Genomic DNA, 22,209 nt, shown 5'->3' with positions numbered 1-22,209 from the left:
ATTATGACCTAGAGATTTTGTTGTTAACCCATGTGACTTTAATTCACTTTGCCCTGCTGTAACATGAGCATGGTAACAATTGCAGTAAAGTGTGTGCCTTGAATCTTCTTATATTGCAGTTCTATTTTGGGGTTCTGTGTTGTTTATCTGAGAGGCATTTTTACTCTGCTTCTGTTTGTTAGCCTTCTTAGCACTTCTGGCTTGTTTACTCATGTTTGTACGTGATCTTGTTTTTAGGGAAAGGTCTATGTGGGATATTGGAGTAGTGTGTGCTGGTCCTGTAGTTTCAGGAATGAAGCCTAGCAAGGAGGGCACCCTACAAATAGAAATCTCCCTCCTAAAGAACAGAGGCTGAAAAGCACAGGAAGGTGAGGATGTTTTTACCTTTCCTTCCCTTAAGCAATAATTGGTTCTACTTCTTGAAGCAATCACTTGATGCTTTTGAAAGGAGCAATCACTTGCCGCTTTTAAAAGGTTTAGACCAACTTTCAGGAGGGAAGGTGAGCTGAGCTGAGGAATAAGCCAGAGCATAGTTATCAGAGGGTACAGGAGGGTATGGTTTAGGGTAGAAGGAAAACTATCACAACTGAAAGTATCGGTCTAGGTACCAATCCCTAATCCAATTCTCAATGATTTATTCAGCCTCTTTCCACAATTATTTATAGTATGTGATCTGTCATACTTATCTTCAGTGCCCTGTCTGTGGATTTGCTGATGCCAGCTCTAACATGTTGGTACTTCCTGGCAGTTCAGAGAGTTGAAGAGACCGTTGGCCTTCTAAGAAAATTTTAGAAGAAATCTTGAGAAAATATATATTGCTCAAGATTGTATGCTTTTAGATGTTATATATCCTGAAGATTTAGCTAGTTTTACCCATTTGCCACAATCTTCTTTAAAAAGTATTAATTCACTTAGGAAATTCCTTTTAGAAATTGAAGTTAATAAAGCATAAACATTCCTTAAAATACCTTATAGGAACATGTTGGTCCTATTTTTGTGCACTTCTTATGGCATTTACAACTTTAAAATGTTACTAACATGGATATTCTCTACTGTTTTTTTTTTTTTTTTTTTTGCAGAGGGGGGGTGTCAGTCATGGGGCCTGAACTCTGGGCCTGGGCGCTGTCCCTCAGCTCTTCAGCTCAAGGCTAGCATTCTACCACTTGAGCCACAGCGCCAGTTCCGGCTTTTTTCTTTTTGCTTATGTGGTGCTGAGGAATCAATCCCAGGGCCTCATGCATGCAAGGCAAGCGCTCTACCACTGAGCCATCTTCCCAGCCCCTCTACTTTCTGTTTTTGATAAATTACAATTTCTCCAATAGAATAATGAGCATATTTTACACCACTTAAAATGAGAGAGTGCCTAAAAATATATTCCAAAATAATTGATAAACTATAATTAAATGCCCTCTTTTCGTGTGCTAGTCCCAGTTCTTGAGATCAAGGTCTAAACACTATGAACTTCTTTTGCTCAAGGGTAATGTTTACCACTTAAGCCACATCTCTACTCCCAGCTATAATTGGTAGTAATATGTCTAATAAAATAATCTGAAATAGAAATTTTTTAATGAATATAAATTAAAGGTTTATTACAAAATGCAAAATGTTAATTTCTCATTGTCAGTGATTCAAGAAAACAAAGTCATGACCCCTGGATGCAGCTGGGGCCAGTAGAGACCAGTGTGCAGGCTGGGAGTCAGAAGCCAAGCTTAAGAACGAGCTGACAGACACTGATTCACAACCTCTAGTAGGTGGGTGTTCTCCAGGGCAGCTGCTACTCACTCCTTATCTGCAAGCTGTTTGTTCACTGCATGCTCCGCGGCATGGGTTCCTGGGGTAATGTGCACATCCATCTTGAAACGCTGGGGAAGGGATCGCAGAAGCTTGACTTTGATAGACAAACCAATAATAGTGGCCATGCTGCAGTGCAGAATGGTGGGCGTGAAGGCCACCGCCACTGTGCTCTCAGGGTCACTAACCTGAACCCGAACTTGCTCTACTACGTTCAACTCCTCTAGGGTCAGGGGATGCCCTGGGTCATTGATGGAGCGAATAAGATCGAAGATCTCTGGTGCGTCAATTCTGTCGGGAACCTCCTCGTCCTCCTCCCCTGCAGTCACGGGCCGCTCCCCAGAGCGCTCATCGATGAGGGGGTTTGCATTCTCCAGCAGGCCACTGCCTCCGCCACCGCCCACCATCCAGCAACTGCGGCCAACCTGAAATAGAAATTTTTTAATGTTTAAGGAGTGATGTTCTGTCACTTATGTTTATGATGATAGTCCAAATCCCAAAAGAAAAAAAATGCCCACCCTGAAATATATTTCACTCCTGGTGTCAAGCATTGTGAATATAGACACATTGCCAATATTTAAACCTTTTAAAGTTTTTTAAAGTATGAAAGCATTCAGGTGATGTGGACAAAACCAGTAGTAAGATACAAACGTTGCTTTAAAATGATTCATATTGTCTTTCCTAAAACATCCTCACTGAAATCTGTGGAGTAGATTCTCATTCTTTGCAAATGTCACCGTAAAGTTCATTTTTTTTTCACCAATAGAGAATTCAACATAATTATCTCTAATTTTATTACCAAACATTTATATAGGTGATCAAGGACTTTGTAGGTCTATGTGTTTCTGTGTTCTCTCACACAGAGCAATTATGTATGGTCAGTAAGATGGTATTTCAGATTTTACTTCCTTTTTTTTTTTCCTTTTTTATTGTCAAGGTGATTTGCAGAGGGGTTGCAGTTACATAAGTAAGGTAATGAGTACATTTCTTTTCAAACTTGGTCTTCCTTCCCTCAATTTTCTTTTACTTTCCCTCCCCTACAACCCAGTTCATGTTATTTTAGATTAGCAAATTTCCATTCTAAGTAATTGTGTAAAAAAAAAAACCAGAACTGTGGATAATAGCAATTCCTATGTGATAAACCAACAAGTATAAGCAAAAGTTCACAGCTATTTAATTCATTATATTTAACTTTTATGAATCTAAAATTTGGGGTGTCCTCAGCTTAGTCTTTTGTGTTAATGTTGTTTAAGTAACATAGAAAACTTTAATATTCTGTGTCCTTTGCTGAGGGTTGTTGGTTGGATTGTGTCACTCCTATGAGCAGTATTTTATGTTGCATCTTTATTAGGCCCTGTATCTCCAGCAGGATGGCCAAGGTTCTTTTTTTTGGGGGGGGGGGCGGTTGTGGGGCCTAAACTCTGGGCCTGGGCACTGTTCCTCAGCTCTTCAGCTCCAGGCTGGCTCTCTACCACTTGAGCCACAGTGCCACTTCCAGCTTTTTTCTTTTTCTTTTTTTTTTTTTTTTTGAGACTAGAATTCTGTTTTATTTAAAGATAGGATTTTAAAGGATTGGGACTTCAGGGTGTGTTTGTTTTTTCTTTCTTTCTTTTTAACTGTAAAATGGGGTCAAAGTTAGTTTCATATTGAGCTGGAAGATTTTCCCCCTATGAACCTAATGCAGGCTGAGTTCTCTGTTACCTCCTGACCAAGCAATTCTGACGTGGTTGCTGTTCCATGGCTTCATGGAAGGACGTGTATGCATGCATGCATGTATGCATGTATGTATGCATGTATGTATGTATGTATATGTATTTATTTTTGTGCCAGTCCTGGGCTGAAACTCATGCACTGTCCCTGAGCTTTTTTGCTCAAGGCTAGTACCACTTGAGCCACAACACCACTCCCAGCTGTGTGTGTGTGTGTGTGTGTGTGTGTGTGTGAGATTAATTGGAGATATGAGTCTGAGTTTTCTACCCAGGCTGGCTTTGAACTGAATCTTCAGATCTCAGCCTCCTAAGTAGCTAGGATTATAGGCCTGAACCATAGGCTCCTGGCTTTATTTTTTTTAAATCTACAAATGGGGTGACATTTTTGTTCTTTGTCTACAAACATTTCCTCTTTCTGCCTATGTTTACAACATGTGTCTCATCGAAGGCCTGCTACCTGGAGTTGGCCTATAGACATGCTATGTTACAATCCCTTGTATCCTATTTCACAACCCTTAGAGGATGCCCCAAACCACAAACGGAACTGAGCCTTGCAGGACCAATGGTTTTCCTATCCATGTACACCTAGGATAATGTTTCGTTTGTAAACTAGGCACAATAAGGGATTGGCAAAAACAACAATCACAACAACATACTGTAAGAAGTTAGTTAATTTTTGGAATCCTCCACTTAGTATTTTCAGACTGCATTTGCTTGTAGAAACCGAGAAATGAGGTCATGTGCTCTAGGGGCTGCTTCCAGCCAATAGCTGACCATTAAAACATTCTTCCAGTTCCTTCCATTTTCATCCCCAAATTGAAAGCAATGGTAACAGCCTCAGGTAGTTGATCACATTTTCCTTTGCTCTGCTTATTGAATCAGATGAAAGCAGTTGGGGAATCTCTAAATTCAATAGAGTATTAGAAGGAAGAGTGACAGCCAGGAACTTCTCACTGATGAGTAACAGACAGACCAATTTCACTCGTAAGTCTTCATTCACAACATCCACCAGATCTTGTAGCCAATGCAACTTCATCTACAAACTGCTGGCCCATGATAGGTGCTGTTGCGGTTTGAATGTGCAGTGGAAACTTAAATCCCCAAATGGTTTCATGCTCATTATTAAAGAGCTTGAAGTTGTGAGTTCAAGCTCTTTCTCTCTCATTGTCCCTTCCTCTTCTGCTTTCTGCTATGAGATGATGCAGCATGAAGGGCCCCTCTATCTTGCATTTCCCAGCTTAACTGCATGGCTGGTCTTCAGAACCCCAGGGCCTGCTTCCAATCCGGGCTTGGACAGCATAAGCCGTTGACAGGCTGAAGGCCTTGTCATTGCTCCCTTTCCACTTTGGACATGTTACTTCTCCAGGACTTGAAATGTGCAACTTAGAATCTCTTTCCAAGCAGTATGGAGGTTCCTCAAAAGACTTCACATAGAACTCCCCTATGACCCAGCAATCCCACTTTTGGGCATTTACCCTAATGTTTACAAAAAAGACCACACTAAAGCTACCAGCACAACTATGTTTATTGCAGCATTATTTACCATAGCTAAGATATGGAACCAACCCAGATGCCCCTCAGTAGATGAATGGATCAAGAAAATGTGGTATATATACACAATGGAATTCTATGCCTCCATCAGAAAGAATGACATTGCCCCATTTGTTAGGAAATGGAAAGGCTTGGAAAAAATTATATTAAGTGAAGTAAGCCAGGCCCAAAGAAACATAGGTCCCATGGTTTCCCTTATTTGCAATATCTAGTATAGGTATGAGTCAAGCGGAAAAGGTCAGATAATGTGATGTTAGGAAAACGAACCCTTAAATATGTATTTTAATGTTTTCGTTTCTTTCATGCATGTGTTTCTAACGCATTTATAAGATTATTTCTTTGTTGCTTTGTATGTCCCTCCCCCACAGTGTAACCCCCGCTTTCACTATATTTGATGTCAGTATAACATGTGGAGGAGATGGGGACAAACAAGTCGTTTAAGGATTCAGGTGGACCTGTTGCAACAATGAGAAGTACAAAATGTCATGTCAAAACCAGCTTTACAAAGTCGGTGTGTGTGGGGGAGGGGGGTATGATTGGGTGGGGGGGAAGGGGGGAGGCTGGGAAGGGAGGTGAAGGGTAAACAAAGGAGGAGGTTGCAATGCTTGGTAAGAAATGTATGCATTATCCTGCCCATGTAATTGTAACTCCTCTGTACAGTATGTTCACAAATAAAATTAAATTAAATTAAAAAGAAAAAAAAATCTCTTTCCAAATAGGGAGCATCCTCAGTGCTGGTAAGTAGTTTGCAGGGTCCCTAAGACAGTTCACTTCAGGAGGACTGAGACTCTGGCAGTCATTGGCACTTACCCCAGTCCCTTCTGTAATACCCAGATGACAAACATACAACCAGTCTAATGGAACTGTAGGCTGTCAGGGAAGCTATCCCAGGGAGGTGTCACACCTTGGAATCCACCACAAAGTCCAACAGGAGGTGCTGGAGGAAGCACTGCTTTCTGGAGACTACATCCCACTGCCCGCTGCAGAAATCAGGGAACTGGGGAGTGCGCGCGGCCTTTTGGGCCGGGAGGTGAGGCAAGGCCGGGGCTGGGCGGGGCTGGGCAGGGCTGGGCGGGGCGCTGCAGGCACTGCACTCTAGGCCTCGGAGTTTTCTGAGTTCTCTGTGGCCAGGCATCCCGCATCCCACTGCCAGTGGCCGGGGTCGCCCCAGCTTTTTTCTTTTTGCTTATGTGGTGCTGAGGAATCAAAACCAGGGCCTCATGCATGCAAGGCAAGCACTCTACCACTGAGCCACCTTCCTAGCCCCCAAGGTTCTTAATTTGACTGTTTAGGAAAGTGAGAATTAGGAGCTTCTCAAACCTGTGTTTGCATCATCTTTACTGGTGTCAAGCAGGTTCAATGGCAAATAGCAAGTCATTGCACAAGGGTGCTCTGAGTATTTCGATACAGGGAATTAGGCCATTTGGCAACCATTATTGGAACACTATAACATTAGAAAAATGAATTGTATATATTTTTCCGGTATAACTCTAAGTATGTATGAGGTAGAGCACAAATGGTCACTGGAGTCCTAAGATGGATACCTGTGCATTAATAGATTAATAGCTCATGTGTCCCTAAGTGTATTTCAGTAATAACTAGTTTTAGTAAAAATGTGATATAATTTTTTTTGGTTTCAATTATTCAATTATTTTGTGGGAACATTAGTTTTTATGAATTCTACATGTATATTAAACATAGACATGAATTGCTTTTATACTATACCAACTAATGGACTGTGGATTTGTCTTTAGTGTTCAATGCTTTACTTCACACTTGAAACAACCTTCCCTTATAAGAAGGCTTTATGCTTTTCCAGCTTATGTATAATGGTTTGAGCAGGAAAATCTGGGGCAAAATCACACAGGTTTTTTCCTGACTTTGTAATTTGGCTTATCTTCCAGCCATGCTTCCAGAATCATCTGTTCATTGTCAACAGCAAGAAAGAATGAACGGATCTCTGGTGAGTTGCTTTTTATTCCTCTTTACTGTACATTCCATTTTATGAACCTAAGTATGTCTAAGATTTAAAAACAGAAAAAACAGGTCCAGCTTGAGGAACATGTTCATAAATTAATTAAAAATTGCTTATAGATTTAGTAGTTTATAAAATCTCACCTTTTGTCTTGAGTGCAGATTTGCTTGTTTCCAATGTTTTAAAATTTATTTATTGAGATGAAGTGATTACTTAAATTTCCACAATATTTTGGGATAGTTAGCCAAAGTCACAAACACATTTTTAACTTTACAAGGCTAATTGTCATCATCATGGTCTATGAAGCTTGTGAACTCTACAAACTTTGACAATACAACTATCTCTTCCATGTCGGGTGATATGCACATTTCTTTCTTTGTGCTTAGTGTAAGCTATTCCCTCTTTCTCTCTCATTCCCTCCCTTCCACTACTGCCCTTGAGTTGTGTATGTAGTTCACTTTCATGGATGTCCAGGGCAGCTGATAGACCCCTTTGCTGTATTTTATCACTTGTTTCTTTCTGATTCTATACCCTCCTCCTAGATTCCCTCATATGTGCACTTGTATATCAGGGAGACCATATGTCAGCTTGGCTTATTTTGCTCAACATGATTTGTTCTAGTTCTATTTTCCTACAAATGTTATTATTTTGTCCTTTCTAATGGCTACATAAAAAATTCCATTGTATATAGGTACCACAATTTTGGATCCATTCATCTGTAGTGGGCATCTGTGTTGTTTCCATATCTTGGCTATTGTGAAAAGTGCAGCAATGAACATGGAGGTGCATGTGTCCTTGTATCCTGGTTCCTGTTGCTCAGGGTAGATACCTAGGAGTGATATAGCTGGGTCATAGGTAAGGTGTATGTTTAGTTTTCTGAGGAACCTCCAGACTGCTTTTTCCAGAGTGGTTGCATTAGTTACATTCCCACTGCGAATGCATTCCCACCACTAATCTTTCTCCACATCCCCACCTTCATTTGTTGTTGTTTGAATTTAGGATCTAAGCCATTCTGACTATGGTAAGGTGGTACCTCAGGGTTGTTTTTATTTGCATTTCCTTTATGCCCTGGGATGATGAACATTTCCTGTGTTTAATTGCCATTTTTATCTCTTCTTCTGAGAAATTTCCCTTTAGATCCCTTTCCCATTTAATTATTGGTTTGTTAGATTTGGGAGAGATTAGTTTCTTGAGTTCCCTGTATATAGTGGATATTAGGCCTTTGTCTGGTATATTGCTGGTAAATATCTTTTCCCAGTTGTTTGGCTGTCTTTCTAGTTTGGTAGCTATGTCTGTAGCTGTGCAGAAACTTTTTATTTTAAGGTAGTCCCAGTTGTCGAGTCTCTCTCCAATTGTTGTGACCCTGGGACTCTCTGTTCAAGAAGGTACTGCTTGTGTCTTTAAGTTCCAGTGTCGCTCCTACTCTGTCCTGCGGTAGTTTCAGAGTTTGAGGTTTGATGTTAAGATCTTTAATCCATTTTGAGTTGATATTAGTGCATGGTATTAGGCTGGGGTCCACTATAGTTTTCTGCATGTGGCTGCCCAGTTTTCCCAGCACCAATCGTTGAAGAGACTATGTTTTTTCCAGTGTATGTCTTTAGCTCCTTTGTCAAACAGCAGCTGATGGTAAGTATGTGGTTTTATTTCTAGGTCTTCTAGTCTATTCCATTGGTTTTCAGGTCTATTTTTGTGTCAACACAAAGCTGTTTTGTTATTATGACTCTATAGAAGAGCTTGAAATCTGGTATTGTGATACCTCCTGCTTTGCTCCTTTTGCCTAGGATTGCTTTGGGTATTCTAGGTCTTTTGCAGTTCCCGATGAATTTTTGGGTTGTTTTCTCTATTTCCATAAAGAATGTCATTGGGATTTTTATTGGAACTGCATTGAATTTGTATATCATTTTTGGCAGGATGGCCATTTTCACAATGTTGATTCTGCCTATGCAAGAACATGGAAGGTCTTTCCATTTCCTGGTGTCCTCTTTAATTTCTTTCTTTAGGCTTTTATAGTTTTCACTAAATAGGTCCTTTACATCTTTGGTTAGGTTAATTCCTAGCCATTTGGAGGTTATTATGAATGAGGTTGTTTTCCTGATTTCCCTTTCTTCTTGTATATTGTTGATATACTGAAAGGCAACTGATTTTTGTGCACTAGTTTCATATCCTGCTACTTTGCCCAAGTGACTTATAAGTTCTGTGAGTTTGGGAGTGGAATTTTGGGGGTCGTTTAGGTATAAGATCATGTCATCTGCAAATAGGTATAGTTTAATTTCTTCCTTCCTTTTGTGGCTCTCTTTAATGTCCTTTTCTTACCTTATTGCTCTGGCTAAGGATTCCAGAACTATTTATTCTAGATTTTCTACTCACTAGCTTTCGTTATTTTTCTCGCTCTCTCTTTTTGTATCTATTTTTCTATCACTTTTTCATTTTTCTCTCAGGGCCTCTTCCGTCCATCTGTCTCTTTTTTTCTTTTCTTCAACTGATCTATCTGGGAATTAGTTTTTCTTACTGATCAATTTAATTTGCTGATGTGGCTCTTAGAATTCAGATTTTTATTATCCATTATATAGGGAAAGTGTTGCCTAGATAGTTCTATGGGATTCCAGAGCCAAAGAAAATTAGAAAAACCTAAAGACATATACACATAGAGAGATTGTTAGTTATTTCATTATAATTTTGATATGAATTTTTCTCATTACTATTATTTACTATTTGCATATATTCTTCAGTTTTTTTCCCATTTTAAAATCAGATTTTCTGTGCAGTAGTTTTGGATTGGTTTTATATTTTCTAATGCATTCCAGTAATTAACATATTTAGAAATATTTGAGAACATTTTCTTTTATACCATGTTTTTTCTTTTTGGTTCATTGTACCTTTTGAAGGAAAAGTTTTAAGTGTATGAATTTAAATAATGTTTAGCTTTGTATCAGATACTTTTGGTGTCCTATCCAAGGAGTTACTGTCAAATCTAATGTCATGAAGCTTTTCTTCCCTCCTCTCTTCTTTTCTTCCTGCCCTTTCCCTCTCTTTCCCTCTTCTCCACACCTCTCTTGCCCCTCTTCTTTCTTCTTTTCCCTACCCCTTTGCTCCCCTTCTCTCCCTGTTCCACTTTTTCTTTTCTCTTTAGCTCTGAGATGAGGATTGCTGTGTTGTCACAGTTGGTATCTAACTTGGAAACTCATTTGATATTCCTACCTCAATCACCATCATACCTTTCTTGGGCTAGTACTGGATCTTGAACTCACACCCCTCATAGTCAGTTAGCTTCTTCATTCAATGTTGGGCCCATCACTTTAGCCATGAGTCCAACCTGCTTATTAGCTGCTTAAATTGAGTTGTCTACTCAGGCTGGTTTATAGACCTCAGCCTCCAAAGTAAGTAGGATAGGATACCAGTTGAGCCAGAAGCAATTGTTTTGTTTATTCTTACCTGAATATTTAACATTAACAGTTAATTGGATATTACAATGAAACAAGATTATTGTTATTGGTTTATGCAGAATTAATATTCAACCTAAACTCAAATATTTCATGATTCAAATTAAGTGTTGTATTTTATTTCAAATAATCTTTTCAAGAAATATTTTATTACTCCCTCACCTATAGTCTATATTGTAGGAGGTAGGCAATGTTCACAAAAATTCATGCTAGCAGTTCTTTTTTACTTAGGAAGGAAGTATCAGGATATCTATGACCTCACTACATTCTTTAGAAAATTAATAACAAAAATGATTGACATAGGATATTGTTATTGTGGGAACTAAGTCAAATCTTGTATGGCCTTATCAATCATTAGCTACTTTCTCGAGTACTATTACTCCATTTAACATTAACCTGGACACTGTGCTTTTTGTAGATCTACTAAAGTGGTATGTAGTCTATGTGATATCCTTAATGTGTTTTGATTGCTTACAACAATACTTTTTAATAGAAGATCTAAATAGGCTCTTCACTGGGAAGAAAAAGTAATTTTTTTTACTACATTGTTACCCTAATATGTAGTAAATTTTATCAAAACATCTTTCTGGTACCTACTTACATTTAATGTTATCATGTCAGGTTATTAGCTCCTTAGAATTGTTATCTTCTTTCTCTTGCTAGCACCAAAAATGTGTTCTGATTTATTAGGGAATCTTTGTATTTTAATTAGTGTTAACATAGAGGCAAAATATTTGATTTTTAATTCTCCCAATGTATAGATGACACAAAATACATGTTAAAAGGGTGAAATTCCAGACGTACTGTTCCCATGACTGAAGGCTAATTATTTGATGGAAATATACCCTCACAGAAGCTGGTGTCATTTGGTGATTTGTCTGTGGACTTTAGCTGGGAGGAGTGGATGGACCTGGACACTGCTCAGAGGACCTTGTATAGAGATGTAATGCTGGAGACCTACAACAACCTGGTGTCTTTGGGTGAGCAAAAGTCATACTAATTTGCAAAGTCAAATGATTTGTTTTCAGTAGATAGCTGAATATTTGTCAGATTTTCAATAGTATTTAGATGTAAGGTTCCAGTGTGTGAGAAGTATCATTTCTTTTTTTTTTTTTGATTTTTTTTTTTATAATTTAATTTTATTTTATTTGTGAACATACTGTACAGAGGAGTTACAATTGCATGGGCAGGATAATGCGTACATTTCTTACCAAGCATTGCAGCCTCCTCCTGTGTTTACCCTTCACATCCCTACCCAGCCTCCCCCCTCCCCCCCAATCCCCATCCTTCTCCTTCCCCCCCCTTCCCCCCCATCCCCCCGCACCGACGTTGTAAAGCTTGTTTTGGACATGACAACTTGTACTTCTCATTGTTGCAACAGGTCCACCTGTATCCTTAAACAACTGGTTTTTCCCCATCTCCTCCTCAAGTTATACTGACATCAAATATAGTGAAAGCAGGGGTTATACTATGGGGGAGGGACATATAAAGCAACAAAGAGATAATCTTATAAATGCGTTAGAAACACATGCATGAAAGAAAAAAACCTTAAAATATACATCTAAGGGTTCATTTTCCTGACATCACATTATTTGACCTTTTCCACTTGACTCATACATATACTAGATATTACAAATAAGGGAAACCATGGGACCTATGTTTCTTTGGGCCTGGCTTACTTCACTTAATAGAATTTTTTCCAAGTTTTTCCATTTCCTAACAAATGGGGCAATGTCATTCTTTCTGATGGAGGCATAAAATTCCATTTTGTATATATACCACATTTTCTTGATCCATTCATCTACTGAGGTGCATCTGGGTTGGTTCCATATCTTAGCTATGGTAAGTAATGCTGCAATAAACATAGTTGTGCTAGTAGCTTTAGTGTGGTCTTGTTTGTAAACATTTGGGTAAATTCTTCCAAAGGAAAACTTCAACTTTATCATGTAACTCCTGAGGCAATTTTATTCTCATTCTTCAAGAAGCAAATCAGAAATTTGACAAAAGTTTTAAACTATGCTCCACTAACAGGAGACTGTCTTCCCAAACTTGAGGTGATTATTTTAGGTGGTATACAGTAGAAGAGGTATGACTATTGGAAATATGAACTGGAAATCACTAGTTGAAAGTGGCTATTTATAATCCAAACCTGTCCCTGGGTGCAATGGCTCAAGCCTATAATCCTAGCTACTCAGAAGGCTGAATCTGGGGAATTTCAGTTTGAAGCCAGCAATGGCTGAATAGTCCCCATGAGACTCTTATCTCCAACTAACCACTCAAAAATTAAAAGTGTAGAGGGGACTTAAACTGGTACATTGCTATCATAGAGCACAAGGGCCGAGATTAAGCAACAAAACCGGTAAAATAAATCCAAAGCTGGGGGAAAGTCAATCATGAAGCCAGTGAGAACTGAGAAACAACATTTAAGAGCAACATTGTGAACAGGATGTCTGAGATGTTAGAGGAATGGTGACTCAGCATGAACAATAGTTCTGCATTGGTTCTTATTAGCAGGGCCCTGTGTTCCTAAACCTAACTTGATTGTCAAGCTGGAGCAAGGTGTAGAACCATGGATAGGAGAAGCCTCAGATAAGAATTTCACAGGTAAGTTAATGCGCCATGCATAGTGACATTGCATCCAGCCCCCAGTTGGTAAGTTCATCTTGTGCTGAACTGAGCAATTATGTTCCTAGTCAGAGAATTATGTGATCCTTTATCTCCTTTGTGAATCAAGAATTAATATGGAGATACCCTGAATTCTGTGTGGCAGTTGAGTTATAGTTAGCAATTCTCTTTCTCTGTGTGGAAATCATTCTGAAACAAACCAACAAAAAATAATGGAGGAAATGAGATATCATTTTCTTTGAAACTAGCACAATCCGGGTAAGTGGAAATAAGGAGTACTTCTGGGCTACTATCCTTTGAGAAAGCAAATTTCTTTTTTTTGGGGGGGGGGGTCCAGTCGTGGGCCTGAACTCTGGGCCTGGGCACTGTCCCTCAGCTCTTAAGCATAAGGCTAGCGCTCTACCATTTGAGCCACAGTGCCACTTTCCGGCTTTTTTTTTCTGCTTATGTGGTGCTGAGGAATCAAACCCAGGGCCTCATGCATGCAAGGCAAGCGCTGTACCACTGAGCCACCTTCCCAGCCCCAGAGAAGGCAAATTTCTTAACAGTCATGGTTGGCAGAGACTGGGATTCAGAACCAAAGATTTTAGTATAGAGAGGATAATTGAGTGATCTTTACCTGGAGGATATTTGGTCTTCCATGAATCTAAAAGGCAGGAGTGTTAGAAAAGGAATTTTGATGAAACTTTGTTAAAGATGGAGAGAAATGGTTTTTAAAATTCTCAAAGGGACCTAAAAGTAATTCTTACTAAGAAGTTAGAACTGAAGAGATATAGGTATGAATCCTTACTTCTGAGAACAATTCCTGTTTAAGTGAAAGGCCAAGGGGTGTATAAAACATTCTTTTGGTCTCTGAATCTAGGAAATATTACTTTTCCTAACCTACTAGTTAAGAAAAAAGCAGCACAGTACATAAATTTTTTCAAGAAAAATGAAAAACACAGCAGCTATCCCCTTATGATCAAACAAAAGTATATTTGAGAAAAACAACACCATAATTACTAAAGGCAGATGGCTAGTACTTGGCTTAAAATTCTAGCAGCACATAGTTGAGTTATTTGAGTAAATATTTCCTCTGATATAAAAGAAGAAAAAATTTAAACACAAAAACATTATTTTCCACTGAAAGTAATCAGTATTACTTCAATACATTTGAGAAAAAAGCATATATTTTCTATAAATCATTTCTGACTTTGATTTTTTAAAATCTCTAACAGTTACAATGAAATAAATGTCTACACTAAGTGAACTTTGGATTTTACTTATTTTTTATCTTTTTTTCTATGACTCATCTTAGATGTCCCAGGAATTGAGGATGTGATTAAGATGTGCCAGCAAAGTCCAGATGAATGTCTGTGTGAAGCAACAGTCACGAAAATTAACACAGTGGAGGAAAGGGTGAGATTAGTAATGACCCTTAATTTGAGCTCAAAACATAAGCCAGAGGTGATTAGAAATAATGTGAACTCCTTAGAGATAAGGACTGAGGATTTCATTGAGTATCAGAACATGCTTCTCTATAGTGAGCCTGATGAGATGCATGCTGCATGTAGGCCTGGTGTGTCTCCTGTAATTGAAGAATCCTGCAGATATTCAGAACATTTTAGTCAAAAGTAGGAGAACTCCAAATGAGCTGCAGAATTTTGAATATGAAGAAGGGAAGTATTAAACTCAGAGACCATATTCTTTTTTTAAATTTTTCTTATTTAAAAAGCTTTTTTGTCAGTTGTGGGGCTTGAACTCAGGGTCTGTGCACTGTCCCTCAGCTCTTCAGCTCAACGCAGTGCTCTACCACCTGAGCCACAGCACCAATTCCTGTTTTCTGGTACTTTATTGGAGATAAGAGTCTCACAGACTTTCCTGCCCTGCCTGGCTTTGAACCACAGTTCTTAGATCTCAGCCTCTTGAGTAACCAGGATTACAGCATGAACCACCAGTGCCTGGGTTAGAGATCATATTCTTTTTTTTTTGTCATGGGGCTTGAACTCTGGGCTTGGGTGCTGTCCTTGTGCTCTTCAGCTCAAGGTAAGCACTTCACCGCTTGAGTCACAGCACCACTTCCGTTTTTCTAGCAGTTTATTGGAGATAAGAGTCTCATGAACCTTCCTTCCTGCCCGGGCAGGATTGCGAACCGCAATCCTCAGATCTCAGCCTCCTGAGTAGCTAGGATTACAGGCGTGAGCCACCAGCGCCCGGCTAGAGATCATATTTTTTAGATGTAATTGGGTTTGTGTGAGAGAGACCTTCCACTTAGTAAATATAGAAAAGACTATAAGTCAGCTCTCCTTGTCTAAGAAATACTTCAGAGAGTAAGGAGAGCACCTGAATGTATGGTCTGTACGAAAACATTCTACTTCAGCCTTATAGTCACTACACATCAGAAAATATACTCAGGACAGAATCCTTGTCCATGTAGTGGACATTAGTCCATTAGTCTTTCACTAAAGCAATATACCTTACAAAACCTCAGAGCAAATCTCCAGAGGAGTAGTCTGATGAGTCTCCAATTTGCAAAATTTATCTTTCAGAAGTCAGACCTGACTTTCCAGCCTGAAACATGCACAGTAGAGCTACCCTATGCATATGAGGAATGTAGGAAATTTGCCACCCAGAAGTCATCTCTCAGCAGGCATTGGAGAACTCACACAGAAGAGAAAACTTCTGAATGCAAGAAATGTGGAAAGACCTTCAGGCAGTCATACCTCATTTTTCATCAGAGAACACACACAGGAGAGAAACCTTATGAATGTAACAAATGTGGAAAATCTTTCAGACACAAGGCAAACTTTACTGTCCATTGGAGAATCCATACAGGAGAGAAACCTTATGAATGTGACAACTGTGGAAACTCCTTCAGACATAAGTCAGGCCTCACTTTGCATCAGAGAAGACACACAGGAGAGAAACCTTATAAATGTGACAAATGTGGAAGGTCTTTCACCCGTAAGACACACCTTCATGATCACCACAGAATACACACAGGAGAGAAACCTTATAAATGTGACAAATGTGGAAGGTCTTTCACCCGTAAGACACACCTTCATGATCACCACAGAATACACACAGGAGAGAAACCTTATAAATGTGACAAATGTGGAAGGTCTTTCACCCGTAAGACACACCTTCATGTTCACCACAGAATACACACAGGAGAGAAACCTTATGCATGTATAAAATGTGGACAGTCTTTCACCCGTAAGGCATCCCTTCATGTTCATCAAAGAACACACACAGGAGAGAAACCTTATGAATGTGACAACTGTGGAAACACCTTCAGACAGAAGTCAGACCTCACTTTGCATCAGAGAAGACACACAGGAGAGAAACCTTATAAATGTGACAAATGTGGAAGGTCTTTCACCCGTAAGACACACCTTCATGTTCACCACAGAATACACACAGGAGAGAAACCTTATGCCTGTATAAAATGTGGACAGTCTTTCACCCGTAAGGCATACCTTCATGTTCATCAAAGAACACACACAGGAGAGAAACCTTATGAATGTAACAAATGTGGAAAATCTTTCAGACACAAGGCAAACTTTACTGTTCATTGGAGAATCCATACAGGAGAGAAACCTTATGAATGTGACAACTGTGGAAACTCCTTCAGACATAAGTCAGACCTCACTTTGCATCAGAGAAGACACACAGGAGAGAATCCTTATAAATGTGACAAATGTGGAAAGTCTTTCACCCGTAAGACACACCTTCATGTTCACCACAGAATACACACAGGAGAGAAACTTATGCCTGTATAAAATGTGGACAGTCTTTCACCCGTAAGGCATACCTTCATTTTCTTCAAAGAACACACACAGGAGAGAAACCTTATGAATGTAACAAATGTGGAAAATCTTGCAACTGGAAGGCAGAACTTACTATTCATCAGAGAACACACACAGGAGAGAAGCCTTATGAATGTAAGATGTATGAAAAGTCCTTTACCTGAAAGTCAACCTTCAACAAACATAAAAGAATTCACACAGGTGAGAAACCATATAAATGTAAAGAATGTGCAAAGTCTTTCATCCAGAAGACAGAACTTCATGTCCATCAGAGAATACACACAGAGAAAGCTTATGAATGTAAGATATGTGAAAAGTCCTTTACCCGAAAGTCAACCCTCAACAAACAAAAGAATTCACACAGGTGAGAAACCATATAAATGTAACGAATGTGCAAAGTCTTTCATCCAGAAGACAGAACTTCGTGTCCATCAGAGAATACACACAGCAGAGAAACCTTATGAATGTAAGATATGTGAAAAATCCTTTACCCAGAAGTCAAACCTCAACAGGCATAAGAGAATTCACACAGGTGAGAAACCTTATGAATGCAATAAATGTGGAAAGTCAGCCGGAAGTCACATGTCACTTTGCATCAGAGAACACATACAGGATAGAAACCTTATGAATGCAACAACTATGGAAAGATTTTTAAGTGGAGGTCACACATGATAGAATTCACACAGTTGAGAAACCTTATAGATGAAGCAAATGTGGAAAATCATTTAACCAGAACCTCCCAACTCAGCAGGCATAAGTGAATTCATACACATGAGAAATCTTAGGAATATAACAAATGTGGAAGATCTTTCACCTGGAAAAAACTCAATTTATATCAGAGAACCCACACTGGATAGAAGCCTCATGCATGTAGCAAATGTGCAGTTTTTCACTCAGAAGGCACAGCTTAGTATTCTTCATTGACTACCGACAGGAGAGACATATTATGAATACAACAAATGTGGAAAGTTATTCAAGAAGACATAGGTCAGTTTGTCTCAGAAAATACCCAGAGGACAGAAGCCATATGAATGTAACAAATATGGAAATTCCTTAGCCATTAAGGCATAGCTGAGCCCTGGATTCAAATAGAACATGACATCTATACAATGAATAGATGATTCTATGCCACAGTTCCATGTTGGTTGTTGTGGATATGTTACTCCTGCCTATGTTATTCCAATTGTCTAACCATAGGAAAGTCAAGTGAGCCTTAACTCTACATCCTTTATATTGCAGCTCATAGATAATATCTACTGTTTCCTGTGATCTCAACCCAGCCCTGAGGGAAGGGTAGATTGTTTTTAAATACTTCCTCAGAATCCCAACACTCCTGAGTGATGGTAATGAGAAAAGAATCTAGTTGAGTGCTGGAGAGCTATCTCCTGGAACCCTTCATTCCTCTGCATGATGTCATGGAATCCAAAGCCAGAGCAAGTTTTTTTCCCTTTCTTCAAATCTTCATCAACTTATCCTGGAAATACTGATTCTCTAGTAGATAGCCTAAGCCAGGAAAAGATTCAAATCATGAATGCCTACCAGGTCTACATTTCCACTCCTGACGAAAAATAGGTCACCTTCTTCGAAATGTACTTTTTCTGAAGGACATGAAGAAGAGCACACTTATACAATCCACTCACCATCTTGCTGTCAAAGACCTCTAGGGAGCCTTTCTGATCAGTAGGTGACCCCACCTGTGATCATTGTTCTACGTGGCTCCCAAGATGGTTCACAGATCAGAACATCCTGAACCAATTACCAATTGATATCTGTGCCAAGAATTCACTTTTCCTTGACTGATTGGCCCCGGTTAGTCTTTTGTCCTACTGAAGTGATGCTATGAAGGGAATGACAACTTTCTGCTGATTACTGATGTGAGTCAAACACGCCAGGGGTCAAGGTCAGCTGAGAAAAGTTATCTGCCTCTTCAGGCACTCCTCAACAATCAGGGGCCCAGTCAGTCTTACCCTCACCAGGTGCTTCAGGATAGATACCCAGTCACTCCCACAGTCCTTAACTCACTGAGAACCATCCAAGCTATTTTCCCTTCATCATCCACTATGCACTCTACTGACCTGATGACACTACGCCTTGTGACTACTTCCTCAGGATCCCCCTAGTCACAGGGACAAAGTTATCTTCTCTCTCTCTTTCAGGGACAGTTATCCTCTCTCTCTCTCTCTCTCTCTCTCTCTCTCTCTCTCTCTCTCTCTCTCTCTCTCTCTCTCTCTCTCTCTCTCTCTCTCTCTCTCTCTCTCTCACACACACACACACACACACACACACTACTCTGAAAACCCATCTAAAATTTCTGGATTTCCATGTCTAATATTTTCTATTTGGACATCAACACAAATAAGATGATGCACAATTTGTTTCATGATATTCTATTACTATACTTATCTTTTTTTGTTTGTGCTCATAGAGAGCTTTAAACTCATGGCACATTAGTCTTTGGTTTTTATGCTCAAGCTTGGTGCTCTACTCCTTATGCCACATATCAAATTTTGATATTGTTCTATTTTGTATCACGAGTCCTTCTGATAAGGGCAGTGAAGTTGTGCCCCCTGTTACATTTTCTCTTCTAAGATGTTTAGAAAAAGATGTTTATATTCAAAGAACTACAATATTTTAAATTAGAAAAATATTTTTTAAAATGTTTCATTGCAGAACCTTAAGTCGAAATGTAGTATTTTGTTGCATATTTAAAAATAAGTAAAGATATTGCTTGTTTTTTTTTTTCTTCCTTTTTTTTTTTTTTGTCTTTCCTGGGCCTGGGCACTGTCCCTCAGCTCTTCAGCTCAAGGCTAGCACTCTACCATTTCAGCTACAGCACCACTTCTGGCTTTTTCTGCTTATGTGGTGCTGAGGAATCAAACCCAGGGCCTAATGCATATAAGGCAAGCACTCTACCACTGAGCCACCTTCCCAGCCCCTATTAGAGAAATTTTAAAAAGATGAGGAATAGCTGGGCACTGGTAGCTCACACCTGTAATCCTAGCTTTTCAGAAGGCTGAGATCTGAGCTCAGGAAGGAAAGTCCATGAGACTCTTACCTCCAATAAAAACCACTCAAAAACTGGAAGTGGCACTGTGGCTCAAGCAGTAGAGAGCTCCCCTTGAGCTGAGAAGCACAGGGATAGAGCCCAAGCCCAGAGTTCAAGTCCCACGACTGACCAAAAAAAAAAAAAAAAAGATGAGGAATATAGATTAAGTAACATTGAGCAGTCTCTTGTAAAAGCAGCATTCAGAAACTCTAAACATACCTCCATAACAATAGTAAAGATTTCCCATTTCTCAGAATTTTAGAAGGAACCTGAGCATATCCCAACTGTTCACAAATGTGAACCTCTTGGCGCTGAATGACAGTTGGAGTTGAAGGCAAGACTTCATTCTTCATCTCATCATTGTGGTAAGAGGTCATAGAATGTTCACACTGAGCACCTGCCAACATACACATTGACATCGTATTGTTTCAAAAATAAATCCCACAACCACATGTTACTATAATGTCTGGATATGAAATCCTTTTAAAATGGCAAAAGAGAGCATCAATCAAAATGTACTTTCATTGATTGAAAATTTCAGTGTGAATTTAAAAAAAAACAATTGGATTGGAGGAAACCCCATCACTGGAGCCCATGAACTTCAAGATCCAGGGCCGAGTCTCAGCCTTGATGCCACTCCTGCCACCACCCAGAAGCCACTGAAACCCTGTCCGTCCTCCACCACCTACTCAGGACACAAAATCCAGTGATGGGTAATGAGCTGGTACAGAAGGCCAAACTGACCTAGCAGGCTGAGCAATATGGTGACATGAAGTCTGTCACTGAGCAAAGAGCTGAATTGTCAAATGATTAAAGGAATCTTCTCTCAGTTGCTTACAGAAATGTTATAGATGCCTATAGGTCATCTTAGAGGGTCATTTCAAGTATTGAGCAAAAAAATGGAAGTTGCTGAGAAAAACAGCAGATGATGAAGAACATAGAATCAAGAATGAGCTAGGAAGCCGGGCGCTGGTGGCTCACGCCTGTAATCCTAGCTACTCAGGAGGCTGAGATCTGAGGATCGCGGTTCAAAGCCAGCCCAGGCAGGAGAGACCGTGAGACTCCTATCTCCAATAAACCACCAGAAAACCGGAAGTGGCGCTGTAGCTCAAGTGGTAGAGCGCTCGCCTTGAGCTGAAGAGCTGAGGGACAGTGCCCAGGCCCAGAGTTCAAGCCCCACGACCAACAAAAAAAAAAGAAAAAGAATGAGCTAGGAGATAGCTACAATGATGCACTGTCACTTTTGGAAAAGTTCTCCATCCCTAGTGCTTCACAAGCAGAAAGCAGTCTTGTATTTGAAAATGAAGAGAGACTACTACCACTACTTGGCTGAGATTGCTGCAGATGATGACAAGAAAGGGATTGTGAATCGTTCATAACCAGCATACCAAGAAGCTTTTGAGATCAGCCAAAAGGAAATGCAAGCTGGGTGCTGGTGGTTCACACCTGTAATCCTAGCTACTCAGGAGGCTTAGATCTGAGCATCACCGTTCAAAGCCAGCCCAGCCTGGGCAGGAATGTCTGAGAGACTTTTGTTTTTCTTGTGAAAATAGTGTACAGAGGGGTTACAATTACATGAGCAAGGTAATGAGTACATTTCATATCAAGCATTGTTGCCTCCTCCTTTGTTTCCCCATCCCATCCCTTCCTATCCCCCCCTCACATCTCATCACACCCTCCACCCCCATGTGCCAAAATTGTAAAATTCGTTTTTCGGCATAATGTCTTGTATTTCATATTGTTGCAATGGGTCCACCTGTATCCTTATTTAAGCAATTTGTTTTTTCCCTTCCCCTCCACAAATTATACAACATCAAATACAGTGAAAACAGGGGTTATACCATCAGGGAGGGACATACAAAGCAATAAAGAAATCTTATAAATATGTTAGAAACAATAGCAAGATAGAAACATTTGAGACTCTTATATCTGATAAACCTCTCAGAAAACCAGAAGTGGTGCTGTGGCTCAAGTAGTAGAGCACTAGCTTTGAGCTGAAGAGCTGAGAGACAGCGCACAGACCCAGAGTTCAAGCTTCACAACTGATAAACCTATCAGTTTGGGTCTGCCCCTTAACTTCTCAGTGTTTTATTATGAAATTCTGAACTCCCCAGAGGAAGCTAGCTTTCTTGCAAAGACAGCTTTTGATGAAGTCATTGCTGAACTTGATACATTCAGTGAAGAGTGGTTCAAAGACTGCACGCTAATAACGTAGTTACTGAGCGAAAAGTTGACATTGTGGATATAAGATGAAGTGAAAGCAGGAGAAGGAGGGGAAAATTAA

General features: G+C 39.7%; 1 protein-coding gene and 2 pseudogenes across 1 annotated transcript; 2 read left to right on the top strand and 1 right to left on the bottom strand.

Annotated features, from left to right (window-relative positions):
* Positions 1–1,735: 1,735 nt before the first annotated feature.
* On the bottom strand, positions 1,736–2,198 carry LOC138824933 (cytosolic iron-sulfur assembly component 2B pseudogene; annotated as a pseudogene).
* A 6,403-nt stretch (positions 2,199–8,601) lies between these two features.
* LOC138824959 (zinc finger protein 420-like) lies at positions 8,602–18,543 on the top strand. Its single transcript, XM_070019352.1, has 8 exons — positions 8,602–8,652; positions 11,320–11,446; positions 12,978–13,070; positions 14,389–14,489; positions 15,620–16,807; positions 17,047–17,179; positions 17,244–17,411; positions 18,452–18,543. Exons 1-8 carry the CDS (start codon positions 8,602–8,604, stop codon positions 18,541–18,543), a joined length of 1,953 nt encoding a protein of 650 aa, XP_069875453.1.
* A 1,879-nt stretch (positions 18,544–20,422) lies between these two features.
* On the top strand, positions 20,423–22,209 carry LOC138824932 (14-3-3 protein zeta/delta-like; annotated as a pseudogene).

Source organism: Dipodomys merriami, unplaced genomic scaffold (assembly GCF_024711535.1).
Source record: "Dipodomys merriami isolate MVZ:Mamm:240054 unplaced genomic scaffold, mDipMer1.0.p SCAF_130, whole genome shotgun sequence".
Taxonomy (NCBI): Eukaryota; Metazoa; Chordata; class Mammalia; order Rodentia; family Heteromyidae; genus Dipodomys; species Dipodomys merriami.
This window is presented reverse-complemented; position numbering and strand designations above follow the sequence as displayed.